At 38.2% G+C, this 25,550-nt stretch overlaps 2 protein-coding genes across 6 annotated transcripts in view; one reads left to right on the top strand and one right to left on the bottom strand.

Annotated features, from left to right (window-relative positions):
• Window positions 1-24,965, top strand: part of PRKCD (protein kinase C delta) — a 129,400-nt gene extending 104,435 nt beyond the window's left edge. For 3 of the 4 annotated variants that reach the window (XM_073352382.1, XM_073352380.2, XM_073352381.2), the window contains exons 5-18: window positions 1,325-1,481; window positions 2,120-2,151; window positions 3,026-3,111; window positions 5,121-5,250; window positions 6,019-6,119; window positions 7,460-7,556; window positions 9,447-9,574; window positions 10,535-10,708; window positions 11,352-11,443; window positions 14,366-14,428; window positions 18,079-18,217; window positions 20,449-20,637; window positions 21,260-21,388; window positions 23,060-24,965. In XM_073352382.1, the coding sequence (XP_073208483.1) occupies window positions 1,325-1,481; window positions 2,120-2,151; window positions 3,026-3,111; window positions 5,121-5,250; window positions 6,019-6,119; window positions 7,460-7,556; window positions 9,447-9,574; window positions 10,535-10,708; window positions 11,352-11,443; window positions 14,366-14,428; window positions 18,079-18,217; window positions 20,449-20,637; window positions 21,260-21,388; window positions 23,060-23,218 (1,676 nt within the window). In that variant the 3' untranslated portion in view covers window positions 23,219-24,965. The remainder of the gene's footprint in view (window positions 1-1,324; window positions 1,482-2,119; window positions 2,152-3,025; window positions 3,112-5,120; window positions 5,251-6,018; window positions 6,120-7,459; window positions 7,557-9,446; window positions 9,575-10,534; window positions 10,709-11,351; window positions 11,444-14,365; window positions 14,429-18,078; window positions 18,218-20,448; window positions 20,638-21,259; window positions 21,389-23,059) is intronic. The other variant, XM_073352383.2, reaches the window with a different exon arrangement.
• PFKFB4 (6-phosphofructo-2-kinase/fructose-2,6-biphosphatase 4) overlaps window positions 14,231-25,550 on the bottom strand; it is a 104,627-nt gene continuing 93,307 nt past the window's right edge. Inside the window, exons 15-16 of one of the 2 annotated variants that reach the window (XR_012159875.2) lie at window positions 18,618-24,513; window positions 14,231-15,032 (exon numbers count right to left, since the gene is read on the bottom strand). The gene's annotated coding sequence lies outside the window, so the exon portion shown is untranslated. The remainder of the gene's footprint in view (window positions 15,033-18,617; window positions 24,514-25,550) is intronic. The other variant, XR_013636057.1, reaches the window with a different exon arrangement.

Below are 25,550 nucleotides of genomic sequence, written 5' to 3'. Positions count from 1 at the left end.
ACAACACTACTATTTCTAGCATGCTAGCTCAGATGACCGCTGTCTCAAGTGTGTCTGCTTAACTAGGGAATCAGACACCTAGCTCACAGTGTAGGCGTAGCCTTAGGTGTATTAAAAAAAGAATTATTCTTACAAGGGATACGGTGCTTACCCCTTGTCTGTTCCTACCTGACTTTCTCCTCCCTCCGTCACCATGGAATTCTCTACATCCCAAACTACCACCTCTCACTACTATAAACTTTTCAGCCACCTCAGACAAAGAGCAGCGGATGAGCATTTCTGAATGCATTGAATAACTGATCCGGTCTCCATAGTTGACTTTTGCTTTTCCTTAACTGGCTAGATTGGGTCATTCTTGAGCAGCTTTTCCTTATCCCCTACTCTGAAAAAAACACATCTCCTTTTTTGGGGCTGAGTGCACTGCTATACCAGGGATTCCAGTCTTTTTTATTTTCTCTTATACAGTTTAAAATGTCTGTTAGGACCATCCCATTCCAATATCTTTTCTTGCCTTTACATTTTGAAAAAAAAAGTTAGTTGAATGTGAACAAGTGTCACTTAAGGGATTAATAAGAGAATTTCTTTACTTGGAATTCTGTTATCTCCTTAATGAAAATGAAAGATTAGTAATAAGGTCGCTCCAAGACCTGTATGATCCACTTATTTTAGCAACTTGGGATTTTGTGTGATACTCCTCACCAAGGTAGTGTAGGATCCTTGTCTCAAAGCTGCACCATAGGGTTGTCTCCTCTTTGGCAACTGCAGAACTATTGAAAAATATCTTATGTTTATTAGAAGAGGGAATGTTGGGAGCGTCTGAGAAAGTTACTTCCTCTTATGTGTTTCTGAAGCTGCAAGGGCCCTGATTTCCTGGCCCCCACCCCACTCCTCTGTTAACTTGAAACATCAGCATGGCCCGTTCTTGGTTCAGCTTGTCTTACATCATTTCACTTTCATATCATTTAAATTATGCAGCAAGAAAATGCCACTGAATGCATTCAATAGTAGGAAAAAGTGTTTAAGGTTACTGCCTAAATAAATAAATAAATGAATAAAGCTTGACATTGACAAGAAAAGAGTAATGAACATAGACCTTCTTTTACACATAATTTTTATAATGTGTCTGGGTCTAAAACCTGATAAGGGTAATTTTGTTATTTCTGTGTGTGTGTGTGTGTGTGTGTGTGTGTGAGAGAGAGAGAATTAAAAAAATATATCTAAATTATAATACTAAATTATAACTTTTGGGAAAGTAGTATTGATTCATTTTCGTTACAACTTGGTATAATTTTAAAACAGTTTCTTCTTTTATTTTTCTCCCCAGATTGCAAGCAGTCAATGAGGGAAGATGAGGGGATTGTGACTATCAATAGGAGAGGAGCTATCAAGCAAGCCAAAATCCACTACATCAAAAATCATGAGTTTATTGCCACCTTCTTTGGACAGCCCACATTTTGCTCTGTCTGTAAAGACTTCGTCTGGTAAGAAGGAAACAATATATGTAAGCTCAGGTTTATTCTTGGGAGTGAAATGATTAAAAAACAACTAGCTTCAGATGTACTGAGAAATGATGGAAAATGTTGTAAATCACTCTGTAGCCCTTGATGTTACACGTCATGCATCACATTGGATGGGAACAATATATTATGTTTTGTAGTACTGTAGCACTTAGAAGCCCAACTCATACATTTTCCCCACATTATGCCATGGTAATAATTTAAGTATGGATCCTGAGCCCACTGAAGTAATTGGCAAAACTTCCATCAACTTCAGTGGGAGCAGAATCTGGCCCTTAACTGGCAAAACCTTCGCAAAGGAATAAGTCTGATAATTCCCTTGGGTATAAGGCAGTGATGTTCAAACCTTTTATGGAAGGGTTGGTGGAATGATAAAAATGTTTCCTTAGAGAGAAAGAAGCAGGAATCTTTTGACATGCTTCACTGAGAAACATTTACAATAGCAGGACCTAGACTGAGAGAATCAGCATAAATATTGTGATTTAAATCTTGAATCTCTGGCATGTGAAAGCAACTAAAAAAAATCTGTTTTGAACAAGACAAACATCTAGAGCTACACTTTCTACCCTTGTGACTTTCTCTTTGTATTGTTTGTTTTTCAGGGGACTTAACAAGCAGGGATACAAATGTAGACGTGAGTTGACTATATGCATTTTGTAATTATGACAAACTTCTTAATATTACTCTGTAGGTAGGTATATGTCGCATTTATAATATACGGTGTAAACATTTATCATACAGAGTGCATAATCACTCTCTCAATGATACGGATGTTAATTATAAAGTGTTCGGTGCTAACATAGGGCTCTGTACTTCAGTGTCAAATGATTGACCCTTCCATCGAGCCTTAAGTAATAAGATTAATGGGCCAAATTATCTGCTGGTGTAAATGGGTGAAATGTCATTGAAAATAACAGCTGTGCCCACTTACATCATCAAAAAATTGGGCCCAGTAATTCCATTTTGGTGTTTAGTAAAGATTGGAACATATGGGAAATCTTCTAAATAGAAAAGGAAACCCTGAATAGAAAAGGAAACTCTGAAACCCTTCTAAATAGAGTTTAAGAATTGCAATTTTTCCAACCAGAAGAAACCCTTGATTCATTTCTTATGTAGTTAGTGATAGCAGTACCTTTCAGTCATAGTAGATCTTGATGTATCCTATATGGTAGCATCAGCCGATGCCAAAGTACTTTTGTTTCCAAAATTTGCAAATGTAGTAATGTTTTCTCCCCCACATACCTCAGCCTCAAATGCTGGTGGTATCACCTACAGGAGAGACTGGTGGTTCAGAAGTAAAGACATATAATCCCAAACTAGAGACAGTCATCTCCTACAGATACCTCTCTTGCTTACAGAGAGGGGCACTTTCACTTGAGAAATACGGATTAACACTTGTAGATTTTAGGGAAGGCATATTTCGTATTAGACTTTTCCAAAGCGGAACACCTAATCATCTGTATCAGTTAACTGATGGGTTTATTTTCTTTTTCATTTCTCTCTTGAAGAATGCAATGCTGCTATTCATAAGAAATGTATTGATAAAATCATTGGGAGATGTACTGGTACTGCAGCCAACAGCAGAGACACAATGGTAAGAGATGAAAAAATTTCTTTACGAATGTAGGTTTCAGAGTAACATGATGGCACATATCACATTGGTGGATGTGCAGGTGAACGAGCCTCTGATAGTGTGGCTGATGGGATTAGGCCCTGTGATGGTGTCCCCTGAATAGATATGTGGGCACAGTTGGCATCGGGCTTTGTTGCAAGGATAGGTTCCTGGGTTAGTGGTTCTGTTGTGTGGTATGTGGTTGCTGGTGAGTATTTGCTTCAGGTTGGGGGGCTGTCTGTAAGCAAGGACTGGCCTGTCTCCCAAGATTTGTGAGCGTGATGGGTCGTCCTTCAGGATAGGTTGTAGATCCTTAATAATGCGTTGGAGGGGTTTTAGTTGGGGGCTGAAGGTGACGGCTAGTGGCGTTCCTTGCAACAAAGCCCGTTGCCAACTGTGCTCACATATCTATTCAGGGGACACCATCACAGGGCCTAATCACATCAGCCACACTATCAGAGGCTCGTTCACCTGCACATCCACCAATGTGATATATGCCATCATGTGCCAGCAATGTCCCTCTGCCATGTACATTGGTCAAACTGGACAGTCTCTACGTAAAAGAATAAATGGACACAAATCGGATGTCAAGAATTATAACATTCATAAACCAGTCGGAGAACACTTCAATCTCTCTGGTCACGCGATTGCAGACATGAAAGTTGCGATATTACAACAAAAAAACTTCAAATCCAGACTCCAGCGAGAGACTGCTGAATTGGAATTCATTTGCAAATTGGATACAATTAACTCAGGTTACCTTGCATAATGACTTAGCCACTCCCAGTCTCTATTCAAGCCTATTTCCCCTTGTTTTTTCCTACTTCCCCCCCCCCCACCCCCGAGATGTTCTTGTCCTGGATTTGTGCTGGAAATGGCCCATCTTGATTATCATACACATTGTAAGGAGAGTGATCACTTTAGATAAGCTATTACCAGCAGGAGAGTGGGGTGGGGGGAGAGAAATCCTTTTGTAGTGGTAAACACCCATTTTTTCATGCTTTGGGTGTATAAAAAGATCTTCTACACTTTCCACAGTATGCATCCGATGAAGTGAGCTGTAGCTCACGAAAGCTTATGCTCAAATAAATTGGTTAGTCTCTAAGGTGCCACAAGTACTCCTTTTCTTTTTACGAATGTAAGATTGTAAATGTGGCAAGATCCACTTGGAAAGTACTTTGCTGCATAACAATGGCTGTTTACTGCTTCCTTTAGATATTAGACATTCTATGGAGATGGAGCATGGGTGAAACTCTGGAGAAGGCAGAGTAGTTACAATCCCTTGACAGAAACTTTTTTTTTCCAAGTAAAGATTTAATTCTTTAAGCGTTGAATAAATTATGCAGTAACAGATATGGGTTTGGGGAGGTTTAAAATACAAAACAGCTCAGATTTGTTGATCTTAAAGTTTTTGCAGCATGGCTTATCTCTTCAGGAGTTTTGAGGGTCAGGGATTTCAGGACAAGCAAGAAAGGGGGGTACATTTCCCTGCAGTTCATGCTGTGTGAAGTGTTCCTGTTGTATTATGCTGCTGGGCAATATTCTTAGTGACTAAATTTTTCACTGTTGTCAGGGCACCAAGGCCTCCACATGCAGGCATTTGGAAAACAAAATAAATACATATATCTATAACAATGGCTTCACATCCATAATAAAATTTAAATATGTGACACACAAGAGATGCTTTTGCTGAGAGGTAGACGAGTGCATTGCAATAAGTCAACTTTTGACTGAAACAATTTTAATTTGCCAGTAGGCATCTAGTTTCCCCTTGATAGACACACATTTCATCCAAACTCAGCATGTTAAGTTTCTTCAGAGATTGAACACTTAAAGTACTCAGTGTTGGATCATTTGTGAATGCTTTTTAAATGTGGTTTTTAAATTATAAACATACGTGTGTGTGTGTGAGAGAGAGAGAGAGAGAGAGAGAGAGAGATCAGTCCCCTCATGTCTGAAAAAGTGATTTATTTGTGTAAATATGCCTTCAGTTTCAGAAGGAGCGCTTCAACATTGATATGCCTCATCGATTTAAAGTTTACAACTACATGAGTCCCAACTTTTGCGATCATTGCGGCAGTCTTCTATGGGGCTTAGTTAAACAAGGATTAAAGTGCGAAGGTACTCTAGGGGCTTCTATGCTATTTGAGTCTCAGCTTTTATGGAGGATGGGGAAAAGAGCATTGCCATAGCATTTTCCATGGGAAAAACTAATTTTTGGTGAAGTGTCCAAGTCTCTTGGTTGTGGATGTTCTTGAGTTTGTATGACATCTTGTGTTTCACAAAAAGCTCTCTTAAAAACAACACTTGGCTCTGTCAATTAAAGAGCATTTTGATTATTGCAGTGTTACAGAGGAGACAAGAGCAAGAAAAATTGTCTCTTTGGTACCATTAGGGACAAGCAGCCCCCAGATGCAATGCAGCTGAGTATATTTGTCATATAGTATCTGAGTACATAGTCCCAAACTGAAGATGCATTTTCTGACTGTTAACTATAAATCCCTCTCTTGTCATAATTCTCCAACAAGAAAGACAAAATTTAATGAATCAAAAGTATTATTTCTAGTTTGTAAGATAATGGGCCAAAATTGCAGCTAATTAAACAGGCATAACTCCAGATCAGGAGAGCTTTACCTCTCTATTCCTGTGGTGATTTTGGCAACTTCCATTTTAAATGAGTTTGGGAGTGGGAGGGAGAGGTAAAATTTGAATTGCCGTTTTATTAAAGGCTGTAATCAATTAAAAGAGCAAGTTGTTCATATCCCAAATCCGAGCTATGAAAACGTTTCTGAACAGAAGTATTGAATACAAAAAAAATCTTTCCTATGAATCTACTGTTTAACAACATTTTGCATGAAGTTCACATTACTGTCCTTTCCTTTCTTTTAGAGTGTGGGATGAATGTGCACCACAAATGTCAAAAGAAAGTGGCAAATCTGTGTGGAATCAACCAGAAACTATTAGCAGAAGCTTTAAATCAAGTTAGCCAGGTATGTTGCATTGTTGTTTGTCATGCAACTAGTTGTATTATAAGCCCGGGAGGGAGGTTTTTCCTTCCCTTACCATTTTGGTCATTAAGTGACATATGCTGCTGGGGGGCCTTAGTGTAAGTGATGAAGGCCCTTTCCAGGCTTTAAAGTGAAACTGCAGGTTTCAAAACAAAACAAAAAACCACCCCTCAGATAATTGGAAACTTTCTGCTGGAATGTTTGGTTTTTTTTTAATCCCAACAAGAACAAGGTTTGTTTGTTTTTCTTTTTTGTTGTCTTAAACATTCTTTTGCAGTGTTTGGTATAAATGGTGACAAATCAGATTTTGCAAAATTTTGTTTTTAGTAATCTCTCTACTTCTTCACATGTTGAAAACACAAATGTTATACTCCATGATTTTAGCTTATCGGAGGTTTTGTGTGCTGGAACTAACACATCCCCACTATTAACTTCTTGATCTCCTGAGCCTGGTGGTTGCTTCTTTTACAGCTGGATAGCACTGGCTTTCATTTACAAGCAGAAAACTGTATACTGGCTGTGAAATAACAGCATAACTGAAAAACATGGAGCCACATGCTTAACGAAGTGAAGTACATCTCAAGCTACCTTTCTTAAGCTTTTGTGTGATATTTACTTTTTAAAAAACCTTAGGGCTGATAGAACAATATTTTCACTACATGAAAATCTAAAGAGGTTATGAGGTTACTATTATGAAAATCTAAAGAGGTTAACTACTAAAGTAAAATTAAACAGTGCAGTTACGTAAAGAACAGCAATATGGACAAGTTGCTTACATGTGCTCAGTACCAATAACCTTGTGATCCTTTTCTCTGTCTAGGACATGATGACTCTTCCTGTATATTATTTAAACTTTAAAGTAATACACACTTTTGTGAAGACTCTTCCCCTACTACTATTCCTGCCCTGGTTTTTGTTTGTCGCTCCTTCCCTATCATTAAAGCTATGATATTTTGAACCCAGAATTCTCAATGGATAGCACTGGCAGAGGTTGTAGAATAGAGTGCTCAAACATTTTTAACACCATTTTTATTATTATTTTCTTACAACATATGACAGTGGACAGTGTGGATGCTATAAAAGGGATTATAGTAAATAAAGTGTGTGTATTATAATTCTTCAGCTTTCCATTACCAAAGGTTTCTAGACAAAGTAGTAAATACACATTTTGCGTGAGAGTGAGATTTGCTTATAATAAAGGCAAAGCAACAAATAAAACTCTCAGTTACCATTACTTGCAATTACATACCACTTACTTACATTACTTACCATTACTAATTACAGTGCAAGAATAACCTCAAATGCCTTCTGTTCCTGTACAGAAATCGACGAGAAAATCTGATTCTGGGTCACTAGAAAATGTTGGTATTTACCAGGATTTTGATAAGAAATCTAAAGCTTTGGGTGGAGATACAACAGGTAAGAAATGAAATTTACTGCATTTTCTCTTATGTATAGGTAATTACCAGACTGGCACATATATTGAAATGTTAATAGCTGTTGTTTGTTATTACCATACACTGAAAACAATGTTTTATTATTTTTCTAACAAAAAGGCAGTTTTAATATACAAAGATATTTACAGTCTCTGCACAACTCTTGTGAGTAATTTATGTTCAGAAAAGTAATATTTAGAGCTTTGCAAGCATCAGCTTGAACATGAAATATCAACAACACATCAATGCTGTTCTAATAATTTAGACATACAATTAATTTAATACATTAATTTAATTTAAATTATTAAAAATAAGTAATTAATTTATACTTAAAAGGTTGCTGACAAACTCCCCCAGAACACTGAAAATATTAAGTAAGATTTTATTCCTCTGACACTTTTTTCTTCAAAAACACAGAGAACATTGTGAAACGATATGAGCATTTATAAAGATCTGTGGATTGCTTTGCCCAAGAATAACCAGAGATGTACTGAGATAAATGAGAGCGGGCTCAAATTCTTGGAGATTTTGCTCTATTCTCATTCTAGCATAATTTCTCTGACAGAATTTGAGAAAGGAACATTAATTGGAAAGGTGCACATATAAATATTCAGCATATTGTAATTGAAATATATACAATACATATTCTTAAGATCTTGACTGACTCAGAGCATATAGAAATCTTTGTGAAATGACAAGCCTGCTGTTGATCTGAAAAACTGGAGTCAACTAAAATGTATTAGTTGGGACTAAATAGAAGTACTTTAAAAAAACAACAACCCACAAACACTAATTCCATGTTACAGTTCTGTTCAAAAATAGAGAATTGGATGTAGTTTTTGTAACACATTTAATATAATCTTACTGTCAGAGTTGTATCATTCCTCTCAATGTAATTATTATTCTACTAATATGATGATTAAAATATTTTTAGAGAGCGAGAACAGATAGGGTAATCAGGGGAGGAAATCCTCAGTAACACAGATCAGAATATTGGAGTTAAAATTCAAAATGACTTAATACCAATGTGGATGGTCCCAGGAAGTCTGATAGAACTACTAGGATCAGGTAAGAGGTAGGTAACTGAAGGTTCGGAGGTGGTATTTTTTTCTGCTGTTCTCTACTCCTTGTGTATTGAGCTGATTTTATTGAATTGCTCAGTAAATGATCCCTCTTAATGCATCTTTCCAATTTGCCACACTAATTTCTGGCAAGAAAGGCCTGAAGAAAGTATAGTATAGGCATATTGGAGCAAATTCTTTCTTGCAGTACCCCGACTTTGACATGCTGCCAGTGCAAAGCAGCTTTAAAACTGGCATAGCCCTCAATGGGAGAATCAACTCACCATATGAGGATCCTCTGGCGGCATAACAACTCCTGTGCTTATACCCCTAAATCTGAGTACATGGCTGGTAAAAAGGGGCGTAGCCAAGGTTTCCCTGCCTCGCGGCAGTCCGTAGCTGTTACAATGGGCCATTGCCACCCTACATAAATTAGAGAAGTTTAGTCCCCCAGTGCTGTAATCTGGTACACAACAGACCCAGGATCAGAGAAGATGGTTTAAAGCGGCCGTTAACAAATACCCTCCCCCTAAACAAGAATGCCTTGCATTCTTTGGGCAGAGTGGATGCTCAGGGCCTTTGAGCATAATATGGATTTAGTAAAATGTCAGGTTTTTAGTAAAATCCCAGACTTAGACCAAAACTTTTAATTCTATTTGAATGATTTAGCTTCTTTGTAAGGTCCTCATGTTTATGGTCACCAGTGTCAGCAGCAGATTTGATGAACTATTGGCAGTCAAAAGTCAGAAACTATAGGAATCTCTGTCATGAAAATTGCCTATGCTGAATTTAAAAATCATGGTTTGCATTAGCAGATAACAGCGAGTATGATAAGCTCTGGGAGGGAAGTACACCAAGACCAGCTTCACGAACCAGGAGAAAATTCACCATAGACAGCTTTATCTTTCACAAAGTACTAGGGAAAGGAAGCTTTGGAAAGGTGCGTAACAAATGGGAAGCACTTAAGTTGATTTGCCTTTTATTTTGAAGTGTTATGGGCTAATTTCACTTAAGCAAACAATCTTCATTTTGTGGGGAGAGAATTTTATTAACCCTTTGTTGTGAAACTGTTACTGCTAATGGAATGGATTGTGATCATCTGAGCCTCAGGCATAAAAAGTCCCAACCCTGTAAAATTGCAACCAACCAAAAGCAGTGTTGGAACTTAAAAAAGGATCTATGATGCACTACCTCCCAGCCCTTTGTTTCTTGATTTCTTCCCTTAATATCCAAAAAGATGCATACGCCTTTATGCTTCACGGTATGAAACAATGCCATGCACTCATATGCACAACATAGCTGTGGCTACAGAGCACCCCAGTGCAGTGGAACCACCATGGTTGAGTTGGACAGAAGCAGGGTTGCTGCAGAGCAGGAGTGACTCCATGTCCTCTGTCTATGGTGGAGCTGAGTTCTATGCTAGCCTTACATAGGCCCACAAGGAGGGGGGATTTTGGACATGGCCGTTTGCTGCATCTGTGAAATAACCCAACTAAGAAAAATCTCAAAGGGATGAACAGGGTTCATGTCCTTTCTTCTAGTCCATGAGCTCAAGTGATTGCAACAGAGGAGCTGCACAGATGTCCTACATTTTGCCACCTGTTTGGGCTGGTACACCACAATTTCTGTGATGCACCCCATCATCCTAGAATCCTAGAATATCAGGGTTGGAAGGGACTTCAGGAGGTCATCTAGTCCAACCCCCAATAAAATCATAAAATCCATTAGCTTTGCCTTTGGGCTGAGGGGTGGTGTGAATCTCCCTATTTTTTAATAACTTTTTTGTAGTGCTATGCAACCTTCTTTAAATGCCTGGTCCTAAAATCCTCCTCTGCTGATTAGCAGCATTAGCTAAATCAACTTTTCTTACATATGCCTTGAAGTCTTCCTGTGTTTGCAGGTTCTGCTTGCTGAACTGAAAGGGAAGAATGAATTCTTTGCTATTAAAGCTCTGAAAAAGGATGTGGTGCTAATCGATGATGACGTGGAATGTACCATGGTGGAAAAGCGGGTCCTAGCACTTGCATGGGAAAACCCATTTCTTACTCACCTCTACTGCACATTTCAGACTAAGGTATAGTACAGATTCAACTTTTGCCTTTATGGGAATACTGGTATCAGTAACAAAGCAAAATGGATTAGTGACCAATCTGTTTCTCTGCATGAGTGAAATATGTTTTAATTGACTGGAGGTATTGGCTCTGATTCTTCCCTGCCTTCCACTTTGGGTAGGAGTTTGTGCAAAGTGGGTATAAAATAATACTAAGTCAGACTGGCACAGAACAACATTTACAAAGTCTACAGCCAGAGAGAGGAGTTTTAATTTAAACACTTCAATTACTGGTTTCATCCTGGATTGCATGATCTAAGATGATGACTCACATAAGTTAAGGGAAGCACAAATGGAAGATTCATTAAAATGTACATTCATATCTGACCTGTAAGCACATGAACTCTGAAAATAAGACACATAGGATGTCACTGAGCTAATGAAATCTGTAGCAGTGGGACTCTTCATTTTTCTGGGGGTGTGAGCAGGAGGGAAAAGCTTGTGCATGCTGGGAAAGTCAGACCATTCCATAAAAGCCATTTGCCAACTTCCCCTCACCCTCATCACTTCTTAGTCCTTTTCTTGGTCAGAGGGAAGCAGCACCTCCATACTGGGTCACAATTGCATAAGCAAGTTAATTTTGTGTTCTCTCCTGCTTTGTGAATAGGATCATCTGTTTTTTGTTATGGAGTTCTTGAACGGAGGGGACCTGATGTTCCACATACAGGACAAGGGGCGCTTTGATCTCTTCAGAGCAACGTAAGTCCCAAATAAGTGAGCTACATTGCTACTTGCTTTTCTTGGAGTTTTTAAAATAAGATTTAAACAAAAAAATGCATCTTGGACAAGCTGTGCTGAGAACAGTTCACGGTTTTTGTTTTTTAGTTTTGTTTTTGTTAGTTTTTTGTTTTGTTAGTTTTTACTGCTTATAGTTCTAAAGGACCTAGCGATTTCAGCCAATCTGTTTAATTGGGTGAATAGTCAAGACATATTTGGAAGAGTTTGTTCCATATACTGAATGACCTTCTGTAATAATGGACTGGTGGTGCGTGGTGGCACAGGAAAATGTTCTTATCCTTCTTTTAATTTCCTTTGTAGAGTTGGATTTGATTACGTCAAATAGCCAAGGGAACTTAATAAGCCATTTCTAGACCAGAAAGAAGCTGCAGAATGTGAATTATGTTTCTTAGCAGTGCTTCAGATGCAATTTCCTATTAGAATAGTGTCTTGTGCTAGACTCTGGGCCTACATCCTTATATATTGAACTCCTGTGTGTGAGAAAAATAAGTTTCCCCCGCCCCCTTCAATTTTCTATTTGATTGGCATAGTAAAAACGAGTAATCATTGATGAATTAGGGTGCCTTGTGTTGCAAACTTGATATGGTACATGGAGACACTCTTCTTACTTGGCAGATTAGAATCCAAACATTTTCTGCCTTCCCTTCAAGCATTTCCATTGGGAAAATCAAAATGAAATCTTTCAGAATTCATACATTCTGTTTTATTAAACTGACCTGTAATGGTTCATTTTTAGATTCAGTTCAATAAAAAAAAATTCTGAAATTTCTGTTCTGAAATATTTTTTTTTATAAATTTCAACTTCTTGTCCTGATTTGGAGTGAAAAGAGATGTCAGAATTTCCCACAGCTCTACCTCATACTCCAAGCCAAATTTAAAGTGCAAACTTCATTTATTATCTTAAGGCCCAAAAATTAGCAGAATAAAAACACCAAGCTAACTGGCTGGTGCATCAGAGTATGGTATCCACTTATTCTTTGTTTAAACTTCAAAAAAATGTAATTTCTCTTCTGAGTGTTTAGCAAAAGGAGACTGATTAGATACAAATGCTTCCTGTGCTCTTAGCTGACACTAGCAATGAAAAAAAAATCACAGAAGAACTCATTCATATTTTAGTAGTAATGATTATGGATCATTTGTGGGCACATTGAGCTACTAATCATATGAAACTTTAGGCAGCAGGATTGGTAGGTATTAGACACCTTCTGCAAAACAGGTTTTAAAAAGGCACTTGTCCTTTTATTGTCTTCATTAAATTTAGGGTGTGCAAAAATTTTAACAGGGAAGGTAAATGTTTAATCTGTGTGTGACACTGTAAAAAATTAAAAAAGCCTAGCGCTGGACTTGATTATATGCAGTTTGGGATTACATGTAAATTATTATGTGCTGTATTAACAAATATCAAGTTTCATTTCATCACAGAGTTTTGGCATAAAAGGCTGTGGGGCAAAGTCTAAGATGGATTTACAACAGAAGGACCCCACCTTGAAGCATTCGCTCTCATGCCTAGCTATCCAGTCATGTTACTTGTATTGCTTTCCATAAGAGAGCTTCTCAAATTACTTTTACTTGAACAGTAGGTTAGTGTGCAGGATATGGAGAGTATCTCTTTCCACAGTGTGTTTTTCAGAAGCTCTGGGTTGGTTGCCAGATGCATCTTGTTTCAGGAATGAAAACAAGTTGGCAGCTGGGTTTTAAAATTATTCAGTATAGCTCTTCACAAAAGGGAGGGGGCATGGGAAGCTTGAAGGGATCCTTTTATTCTCTTCCTCCCCCCTTCAAAAACTCCATGTTAAACTGGCACATCGTACTTTTAGGACTGCCAGCGGAGGCCACGTGGACAACAGAGACAGAGCTCCCTCCTGTCCAGATTCTGAGTGTACTGCTAGGATCGGAGTTTGATCCAACTCCAGTTTCCCCAAACAGTAGTGAGCCCTCCCAACAAACTTTACAGGAGGCCACTTTCATTAAGAGAACACCCTAGGGTATCCCCAAACTGTCTACAGTTCTGTTTTGTCTGTCTTACAAGACCAACCTCTGTTAAACCACAGCCTCTTGTGTAATGTCTTAAGGCTGGTTTTCTCCGCAATTTAAACTCAGGTTCATCAGACATGGTCTTTCCATTCAAAATCTAAGTAAAATTCAACAAAAATCCCAGGCACAGATATTTTGGTGAATGCTGAAGGAAGGTGTTTGGCTTTGTTCAGCTCTACCTTTATTTCACTGACTTCTTTTATAGTCAGGTTTACTATTGAAGGATGGGGTGTAATGTTCTCTCGCATGAAGAACCCCATCCGTTTTAAGGTGATCCCATGAGATTCCTGGACTCTGACTTTTTATTCTTTACTGTTGCCTCTTGAAGCTCAGCTATGCACCTCTCCAAGTGTGTAAAGGAAGATTAAAGGTTAGATCAGAAACAGTGTTCCATGGTGGAAGCAAAGCATCAAGAAAAGGAAGTTGCTATCTTCCATAATGTTTGGAGTTGTGTGTATAGAACTGAACAGTAGTGTTATAATAAAAACCTTGTAGCTTTCAGGAGAGATACCAAAGTGATATTGTAAACTGTCAGTCCCCATTCCTTGGAAACATATGGCAGATATGAGAGAGTAATTTTAACTGCAGTTTTATTGCATACAGTAATTCACAAGTAACAGTATTCAATACTGCATTACGTCCATATTGCAAGCTATACAGGGTAATGATGCAAAAACTAAATATATGGGATTTTCCCCTCCCTCCCCCCCCCCGCCCATAATGGTTATGTAAACTTACAATACTATTCATCTTTCATAAAAAAACTGGTTTTCTTAGTTGTGTTCACAATGTAGTAAATGTCTTGTTTAACTAAGGAAGCCAGTTTGAAGTGTTGTTGCTCTATTTCAGGTTTTATGGAGCTGAAATAGTATGCGGTTTACAATTTCTTCATAGCAAAGGCATTATTTATAGGTGAGTAGTGAGCAGCTCTGATATGGGGCCCTTGACACTTGGTATATTTCTTGTGATGTATTAGTGGATTCTGTGATTAACCTACAACCAGGACATACACAAGGAACAGTTCTTTATTAATACCCTTGGAATAAAATCAAATGTTTAAGATGGAATTCAGCAAGTACTTGAGATGAATCTATAATTGTTTTCTCGTGTTTTCTCCTTGGCAACAAGAATAATGAAATAATTATTTACATTACACAGAAGTGTCTTTGTTTCACATTAGTTATTGCCAAGCACCATATTCAGACTGAGACAGTTTGACTTTATGTTGGTGGTAATGGAGATTTAGAGGTCCCTTGAGGCTGTGTTTATTTCTGTTGACTTCTTTGTGAAAAGCACTGCAGCTAAAGCTCTCTGCTGCTGCCGTCTCTAGGAAATAAGGAGAGAGACACTGCTTCCTGGGCTGTAACTTCAAGTCAGAAATGAGCTTGCAGATGTCCAAATTCTTCACACTGTGTTTAGACCTTGTGGGCTACATTCTGATCTCAAGTGCAGTTGGGTAAATATGGTGTAACTCCATTGCCTGGTACTGCTGAGATCAAACTGTCACCTCTTTCCCCTATTGAAACAGAAAAGTAAGAGGCAGCAAAGGTTAAGACTTAAGTTACTATGTAATACCCCGCTTCAGCATATATGTACACTTGCCTATATTTAGTCGTGTACCTAGGAGAAAAAAAGACTAGCTGTATGCTGTGATGCTGGTGCTAGTTCTGATAACACTAGCCTTTATGTGCTAAACTTAAAGGGTGAGGATGGGCCCCCTCTTTTTAAAGAGGCAGAGGGGAGAAAATGTTCCACTGTATGTTTCCTGTGGATATTTGGGATGCATCTCCTGTATAAATTCAGAAATTTGCTAGCAGGTGATGGAAGTGGGTGGTGGTTAAGGTAGCCCACAACAGTGCATCTTCACAGAAGGGCTGTAATGTGCAGGTGGCATGGGAAAAGGCAATGGAAGGAGACCCCAAGACACTTGACAATCAAATGAAAAACCCTTGTTTAACTGCCTAAGGATTTATCTATATGAGGACATCTACCAGAAAACAAATGGTGGAAACACACTCTTATTCTAGAAAACGTGCCCCCACCCAAAATGAAGTTCTGTTGGTAAATTTTCCCCTGTAGACAAGCCCTAAAAATCAATACAAACTTAAAATATTTGTGATGCTGGAATGAACACATTCCAGGTGAATTTTCAAACGTTATTTGATTTTAATGGAGTAAACTAACAATCATTTAAATGAGAATGATGTTTCTGTCTATGTATCAACAGCCATAATCCAATGGGACAGGTAGGGGGTCATGTCCAATCTTGGAGAGAGGGATTAATGGTGCAGCCTGTCACACCATGTGCTTCTGGAGTGGTCAGGGACAGTTCTAACATTTGTTTCATGATCTTGAGTAGTACATCACCCTCTCTTGACAATCTTAGCAGCTGCTTTGGGGAACCCACCAAGGGAGAAAAAGAATTCCCAGTCATCTTGTGAAATATCTGCTCTAATCATGTCCGTATAGGTCAGTAACAGGGTTGTTGGCAGCTGTTCAGTGTGCCTTCCTTGGTATGTGTTGCTGCACAAAAAAATGCGTAACACTTCAAAGAAAATGTAAATGCTTTTCCTGAAGACCTGGAGATACTGCATCAATAATGTTCACACCATTAAGAGTTAAATGATTTAAAAAGACTTCAGAAAAACAGCATGAACACAGTGGTCACAGTGAAGTGTAGTGCAACCCCCTGCTGCTGTACAGTCATCTCTGACTAGACGCCAAGTATAAGCTGGTTGGACTTTGGATGAAATCTCATTCTGGTCATACCAAACTTCCAAAAACAAAATTTAGTACAAATGAATCTGAGTGAGTTTCTGGGCATACAGATTATTGCCCTAAGAGACTTCAAAGCAAGTATCTAGAATTATAGAACAGAATTAGCAATAATGCTATGGTCTATAATCTTCACAACTGAACAAAACTAGGCTGACATTTCAGCCACAACTAAATCATGAAGTGTTCAGATATTTGAGGCTATGTCAGGGCCATTGCTATTTCTATTGGCAGCATACAAGTGGTGACAAGGTAGTTGGAACTATTTTTTAACCCTGAAGGAAATAACTGAAGGCAAGAATTTAACTTTCATAGGGAGCTGTGTTCCCAGCTCACCTAACCACTTTTGAAAATCCCAGCCACAAATAAGAATCCGTGCATTTGCTACAAAACAGAGATGCAGAGTCCAAACTGAGCTGCTGTAAAGCAGAACACAAGTCTGTTCTGTGGTTCATTAGCGTCCCAAGGATTTCCACAAAGGATACTAATACATGAAGTCTGAAAAACTGAACAAGGCTAATCACGAAGATAAATGCCATCTTTGCAACATGGGTAGGGAAGAGCTGGGATGTTTCAGTTAATCATTGTGCAGGCATCTGTTCAATGGCAATAGCTTCTCATGTGGAGTAGTTTCAGAACAGTTGTTGGAAGGTACACCTTGCTGTTCCAAAATCCTCAGACACTTTGCCTATGATTTGTTCCCTTCATGCTATGGCAGGGACCCTTACAAAATATTTGTGAGCCATTTGTAAAAGGTAGCTGTTTTCAGGTCTTTTAGTTCTTGCAAATTGGGGGTTAGTAAGTCTCTGGAATTAATAAGTTTCAGAGTAGCAGCCGTGTTAGTCTGTATTTGCTAAAAGAAAAGGAGGACTTGAGGCACCTTAGAGACTAACCAATTTATTTGAGCATAAGCTTTCGTGAGCTACAGCTCACTTCATCGGATGCAACTGTAGCTGTAGCTCACGAAAGCTTATGCTCAAATAAAATTTGTTAGTCTCTGGAATAAATAAGTAATTCTGTACCAAACATTTAACTTCTTCCCTTCAACCACCAATGCAAACAGGGACCAGGAGAGATTGTCCTGAACATAAGTCTATTTCCTTCACAATGGATTTTGGCAAAAGGCAAACTTGGTAAGGATAGAAAAATAGATTATAGTAATTTACCATGTGTTTACAGGGAAAGGGAAGAACTCATAGTTATAATAGATGCAAGTAATGGTAGGAGTGCTGCACCTAGCCGTGGCTCCTGTGGTTATGTTTGCAGAAACTTCAGTTTTACCTCGCTCGCTTCTTAGGTATTGTCTTAATATGGGAATAGTTAAAACATGGAGGGGGAGGTGAGGGGACACAACAAAATTGTCTTTTGGATTCACATTTACAGTCAGGTGAAATTTTTTCTGCAAAGACTGCAGATACAGCAACACTGAAATATTTCAGAGATTTGCATAGATCTTGGTGAATTATTACAGTAAAAATCAAGACATTTATTTAAGTTTCCTGAAACGTAAATGAAAACTTTTCTCTGATTTGCTGAAAGTTTTGGAAATAAATTTTTGGTTCCATCCAAATAAAAAAAATCTGTTATTTGCCCAGATCTACTAACAATATAAATAACTTGCACTGAGAAATATGGGGAAAACATACTTATTTTAGTAATTTTGAAAGTATGTTCACCCGGTGAGAGGCAATTTAACTTTTCCTGGCAGTAATGTATGTCACTTGTTTTCAACAAAGCAGCATACTGAAATTTTGTTGTTGTTTTTTTTTTTTAACCTTTCCCTCTAGAGACCTCAAACTGGACAATGTGATGCTTGATAAAGAAGGCCACATCAAAATAGCTGACTTTGGGATGTGCAAAGAGAACATGGTTGGAGAGAACAGAGCAAGTACTTTCTGTGGTACCCCAGACTACATAGCACCTGAGGTAAGCACAGAACCAGTCAAGTGCTTAGAAGAGCAAAGTTCTGATATTGACAATGGTAATGCGGAATTTGTTTAGCAAGCCTCCTTTGGCACTCACCAACATGTAATTATATTTCCTTTCACAGAATAATGGGAATGTCTTATTTTAAAAATATTTATTCCTAAATGCTAGTAATCCAATTAGAAAGAGATTAATCCAAATGCTGTCCTAAAAATACTGCAGAACTCTGAAGCGTGCACTGGGGTTTTGAAATATCAATTCATTTTTTATATTAAATCTATCCAGCTAGTGAAGTTTTAAGCAGCCGTTATCCATTCTACCTTATTGCCCAATGAACACTGGTATAATTCCACCATGAATACTGTAGTTCTTCATGATTGTGAGGCACCTTGCCACTTACCTGCCCTTAGTGTGAGGAAGTCTTGTCTCTGTCTGCTGTGGATCAGCTCCCGAAAATCATTACCCTCTGGCAACACAAGCACTGCCTTCTAGGCCTCCCACTCTGTACAGGTAGCGACAGGCCCATGCCATCCACTGGGCTGTCAAAGTGTCCCTCAGGAATGCTCAGCCTCTGTTCCCCTGCACACTCACAGAACTTACATCTGCTCTTCCCAAAGGAATAGTACACACCAAGTTGTAAGATTCAACTCACAATCAACACTTTTCATGAGTGCTGTGGGTGAAGCAAACAACCATAGGTTTACTATCAAACAAAGGAGGTTCACATGATAGAAAATGAGAATACTAGAAAAATGGTTACATATAAAACAAAATCAATGCACTTTCTAGAGACTAAAACTTAATTACAAGGCATTCCCCTATTTCCTACAAGATCGTTTACCTCAAATCCTTTCCCCAGCATTTTCAAGCAGAGTGACTGAGACCCTGTCTCATAAGGACAAGCTTGCTAGCAGCTTGGCCACACAGATAGAAAGAATGAGGATGTACCTGTGTCCCATAGTTATACCACCAAAAGTTCATTGTCCTTTTTATAAAGTGCTAGTTCACGTCTTCCTGTATATTTCCTCTCTGAATATTTCACAATCCTTCCTCAGCACTGAGCTCAGAGTAAATGGAGGTCCATTATGAACCATATGATTCATAATTTACAGTGTAAGCAGACATTTTGTGCCTGAAAGAAAACCTGCTTTTTACCTGTGACCAGTTGCTAGTCACAGACCTTAAGAACATAAGTTTCAGTGTGTGTGTCTGAGCTCTTTGAGTCCATCACATTCTTCTGGTGATCCCTGCCAGTTGGAATCCAGAGGTTCTTGTGTTACACATACAGCGCTACCTGCATAATAATGCCCTTCAACTAAAATGTTAACTTGGTCAAAATTCAGAGCTGGTCTTTGCTGGCTCCTTCTCCCACATCATGAAATTCAAAATCAAACCAACTTGTAGGTTAAAAAAAACATTTTCATTTTGATTTTTGGCGCGGGGGGGCTTTGAAATTCAATGGGACTTGTGCTCTTAAAATCTCACCTGTACTATAGTCCAGAATGAGATCATTGAAATCCTACTTACAGCTATGAGAGTTCCGTCACAGCAAACATCCATTTGTTAGTAAATTATTTTCTTTTATCACAATCAGTCTTGTTTCCTCCAGTCATATAGTTCCTCATCGTGCACAGGAGTGGCAGTGACTTACACGAGTGCAAGTGGGAAGAGAATTAAGTCCACTCTCTTCTAATGATTGAAAAACTAAGTTGTCAGGTGCCCAACAATATTTCTGCCTAGGAAGTCCATGTTACAAGTGGACAATACATTTACAAAACTGGACAAAAGTTTAGCTACTCAATTTCCATATCCAGCTAGCTACAATCTAAATTGTAGCCACTTAAGTAGGACATAAAGCTCCTTTTTCGGAGGTCATAATCATGTCAAAAACTGAATTAATTTTCTCTTCTGTGGCTTCTTGATTTGTGAAGATTTTGCTGTTTCAAAATGCCTCTCATTCTTTTTGCTGTAGTTGACATGCAGGTCTACATTGTGTATGAAAAGAAGCTATAAATCCCTAATCAGATAAATGGATTACTGGTAGAAAACTAAGTACTTATGACTTAGTATCCAAGCTGATTTAACCTTTTAAGATGCAGACTGTGATTTTTGGACATGATCAAAAAATTATTTTTAAGTCTTTGCGGGCCTAGTTAAGTGAGCCTCTGGAGGTAGCATTTCCTTATTAAAATTTGTGTTTCTCTCCCCTGCACGTCTTGTCATGGCAACAGATTCTTCAAGGCTTGAAGTACACATTTTCTGTGGATTGGTGGTCATTTGGAGTCTTGCTGTATGAGATGCTTATTGGACAATCTCCTTTCCATGGCGATGATGAGGATGAGTTGTTCGAGTCAATCCGAGTGGACACGCCTCACTACCCACGGTGGATTACCAAGGAATCGAAGGGCCTACTAGAGAAGGTAGGTGTTGGCTGTGACACAGTTGGTAGATCCTTTACTGTTACATTTGTATTAAGGGAAGGGAAGCTGGCACTAACTTCACCAAATTGCACTTTCAGTAAAATATCTCCTCATTAATAAAAGTATTTCACTTCTGTGAAAGGTTTAAAATGGACTAGCCTTAGCCCTAAATCTGCTTTGGTTTCAGTTTAAGCCTGTATCTGTGCTATGTTAGAGGGGACAGGGAAACCCTTGAGGTATGTCTGATCTGCAGTCGTGGAGCATGCACTTCGGCCCAGGCTACCCCAGGAACAGTTAAACAGGGACTTAGATGGGTTTATACCGCCTATGTGGAAGCCCATGCTGCCACAGCTTCATTGCTTGAGTACCGGAGCTAGCTTGACTCAAGTTAGATAAGGTATGTCTACGTGAACTGCAATCACTCTGTGTGATTGCTGCACAGACATGCTTCGTTTTCACTGTCCGTGGACTACCTGTTCCTGTCAACGGTACATACAATTCACTTCCACTGTCTTTGTTAGTGCCCATGTACCCCCAGTACCAGCTAAAGCCCTGTGTTCCCTTTCCCACTGAGGAGGTGTAAGGATACAGAACTCAATCTTATACACACTTTATTTCAAAGCTCTTTGAAAGGGATCCAACAAAGAGACTAGGAATTACTGGGAACATCAAGGAGCATTCTTTCTTCAAAACAATCAACTGGACAGCACTAGAGAAGAGGGAGATAGAGCCTCCTTTCAAACCAAAAGTGGTATGTATCGTTCCAACATTTACTGTACTCTACATGGTGGTTTTGCACTGTTGTCACAGAGCTGGTTACCCCGATGATTCATATTGACTGTAAGAGCCAGAGCTGCTGCTGTCATTCTGAGTTTCCCAATTCTCATTCCTGAAACTAGAGACAGGTGGTGACATAAACAAAAACTGTTAGATAGTATGGCTATGAGGATGCCACTAGTAAAGATGCTTGTTGAAGAAACACGAAACCTTCAAGCTTTTTTTTTTTTTAATAACAGATGGAAAGGAATGTGAACAGTTCATTAGTTAAAGCTGAATGGGGGAAATGAACTACAGGTGGATATAAGGATTTTTCAGTGAAATAAATAGTTGGACCAGCTGTAGATTTTTCCATTGCAGAGCATCCTGTACTTACATGTTATCAAACATAGTGTGGGATTGCTCACATAATAAAAGATTATTAATTAATAATCTCATACTACCATTTGAGATGACACTTTAAGATAAGTATAAATAGTATTTTCTATTATAAAGAATCAATCATTACCACTGCCACTCATACCAAAACATCTGAACAATGACTGCATTTCTCAATAAATGTTTAATCCTTCCTGATATACATGGATTAGGAATCTTCCATAGGCATACGTAAAGCACTTCATTTAGCACCATGTGGAACAGTAACCAAAACATGAGGCAATAGTCTATCTAATAGCAGTCTAGGAAATGCAAGTGTTCCACACCAGCTCAAATCAGTTTCCTTTTAATATCCAGGGGGAAGAAAGGATTTCTATTCTCCATCATAGGCACAGTTTAACTGTTAAGTTCTTTGGTGTCCATTTTATTGATTATGTTCCAGTAGTAATACCAAAGCTATCTACACACAAGTGTGTTGTAGCCCATATTAAGTTGGCTGGTACTCATGCTCAGCTGTAGCTTTTTCTTTGTTTGGTATTTACATGGCTCTTTCCCTCTATGTACACACCAGAAGGAGCTATCTAAGCCTAATTATTTGCCTTTAATTACTACTTAAATATCTCCTCCCCTATAGAGAGCCTCTAAGCCATGATGGAGTTCTGGCAATACCACTTTTAAAAAAGCACATCTCAGAACATGTCTAAACCTCTTAGTGATAATCATGGAATCTTTTGATTGATGGAGAATGAACAACTCAACAGATGCGTGTTCTGGTTTTCTCCATCATCTGCTAGCACAGTGTAAGATCGTTAGTTAAAACGGTAACTGATAGGTCAACAAGTATGACTAAAATGAACTGCCTTTTGCTGTTGAAATGCTGGATGTGTTTATCTACCTCAAAGTGAGCTTCCCATAAAGTAAATGTAGAAAGATTGACACTTTGAGCTTTCAGGAACATCTACAGATGTCTAACCTTTTCAAGCTTCTACAAAGCATTACTTAACATCCTTCTCACTAGTTTGGCTTGAGTTTTCATCAGTAAAAGAGTGTGATTTAATACTCTTCCAATGATTAGAACTACTGGGGTGATTACCGAAGCATATTTTCAGAGTTATGTTCTGGGGGGATTCAAGATCTTACAATACTTCATTTACTATATGTAACGTTGTGCTCACAGTTACAGGTTTTTAAACTTTTTCTCTTTGCTTTTCTGCACAGCTTCGCTAAAGAAGCCACTAACTATTTCCACCCTCTTTGTTTAACACAGAAATCAGCAAGTGACTACAACAACTTTGACCGAGAGTTTCTGAGTGAGAAGGCACGGTTATCTTACAGTGACAAAAACTTGATCGAATCTATGGATCAGTCTGCATTTGCAGGATTCTCTTTTATTAACCCTAAATTTGAACAGATCCTGGATAAATAGTCTCTGAACATTTGGGGTTAAATATTGTAAACAGAGGCTTCCAAACGCTAAGTGACATGTCTCTATACCTTTCCTTGAAAATAATATACGGTAGCATGAAAAATGTCTTACTGTTGATTAACTGGCAGTGGTTTTTTGCATGGTCAGGTTTAAGAAATGAAGAATCGTGTGCATTAATTGGCAAAATGTAAATTTTGTTTTTGTGTATATATATATATATATATGCTGTATATTTTGCTCTGGAAACAAGACTTTAGAAAACAGATTGTCTTTTTTTAAATATGGTTGAGGCCCTTTTATTCATCTTCAGTAAAATTATTTGAAATTATATTAAACTTTTTGTGATTTTAGCAATTAGTCATTTTGGAGGAAAAAGTGTATCTATTGTAAAAGGTAAACTGAGATTATAGAAACATTCCTGATTTAAAAAGCAAAGATTTTTTTTAAGGATACTCTACCCAACACTAGTTTCTCTTCGTGTCAGATGTTGGCTCATTACGAACTAATACTCTTAAAATATTGGATGGTGTCTTACAATAGTTTAAGAACTCATGTAACTGTGGGACCTCCAGAGTATTCTGTGCCAAACAATTTCATAGCACGGTTAAGTAACAAATGTATTGTCTGTGGCTATTCTCTAACTTTAGCCTCAGTGTGTGTGTAGTTTTTGAAACATAAATTAGTTATATTCAGCAGTATTTAATCTCCTCCAACCAATATTACATCTCCTTTCTATCCTGCATCATTACAATAGTTACGAGATTAACTGCTACAACCTTCCACCTGCAGTGTAACTCAAAAGGATGGGTTACATTAGGAAAAAAGAAAGTAGTTCCCATTCATTATATGACATCTTTTTTCCATGTGCTAGGCTTCATTGGTTACTCTAAATATTTATCCTTGGCAAACATACACATCAGATGTTCTGGCCCAAGTATCTGGCAACAACCCACTTCCTAGAAGTAAATTTTTAGAGACTGAAGTACAAGTTTCCACTGCTATAAGTATAATATATTAAAGTGCATTTATTAATAGACATGAGCAATAAGATCACTGCCTCTTACAAAAAAAGCCCTGGTTCAGCTATTATATGGAATATTGGGTCCACTTACCTGGCCTTTCAGAGATGGAACATTTCCATTGAACTGCCAGCTGGTGATTTATATGGAATAGCAACCTATGTCCTTCAAATAGAACATCTGTGGCTCCATGTGTTTCAGCACAACTGATGTTAAAACAAAGCCATGCTTCCACTTAGGTTATAACCACGTGAACTTTTCACAGTTCAATAACATCTGTACATGATGGGGGGGAAAAGAATTCACCTGGGTTAAACCATTTACAAAACTAGTTCACACAGGTCTACTTCCAAGTAAACAGAAAGTTGAATCATAACCAACATTAATGATAGAGCAAGATATTTTATGTAGTAGAGCAAGTGGTGTATAACTGGGCCCGTAGCATGCTATGGACCTTAACTAGTGGATAGATCAAATACTGAAGTGCTGCTGTCTAAGTTTATTGCATAAAAGAGGGCCCTGATTTGCTAACTGGTAAGAAAATTCCACAGCTATGTAACTGCTATTAGCCTAGCAAATAGGTAACTGTTTTTATTCTTGCTGTGTAGCAAGCACTATCAGATTGTCACAGAAGACAGCATACGCGTATGTGTGAGACACAACCATTAAGTGTAGGTGCTTCAGCATATTTATTAGCCTAATGTCCATTAAGTTTAGAAAATCATCTTCTGCACAGAAGCAATATAAATGTTAATTTCATAATCAAAACTGCTCATTAGTTCAACAATCAAATGTACCTAAGTGCACATAAATGGCTACAAGCCCCTATGCTGAGACCAAAAGGGAATCATTTCCTCTTTTGCATTTCTTTATCCAAGATGCACCAAAAAAATTGAGGGGGGTCCTCTAAGGATTTAGAACTATTGTTATTGAACATGAGAATATCCTATTGAAAACCTTCCTGAGGTACTGTGATAAACTACAGAACTATGCTAAGAAAAGTCCTGTTAGTTTCAGAAGAACTTTCTAGTGAGTCCAGTGCTTAAACATGGAATATTTGCCAGAAGGTGAGTATGGTTCATTTAACTACAATAAAACCTTTCTGCACTAGATTTGCCAGAGATAGCAAGATTTAATTTTGCAAATCCGTGAGTAAGCAATCACAAAATATAGTTTTGTTAATTGTAATACTTCACAGTATTTTACAGAACATATAGTGAAAGGATAGCAAAACCTGGAGTATGTCTACACTTGGAGCTGGAAGTGTAAATTCCAGCTCAAGGCGACATACCCACACTAGTTCATACTAAAAA

Source organism: Lepidochelys kempii, chromosome 7 (assembly GCF_965140285.1).
Source record: "Lepidochelys kempii isolate rLepKem1 chromosome 7, rLepKem1.hap1, whole genome shotgun sequence".
In the NCBI taxonomy this organism is placed as follows: Eukaryota; Metazoa; Chordata; order Testudines; family Cheloniidae; genus Lepidochelys; species Lepidochelys kempii.
This window is presented reverse-complemented; position numbering and strand designations above follow the sequence as displayed.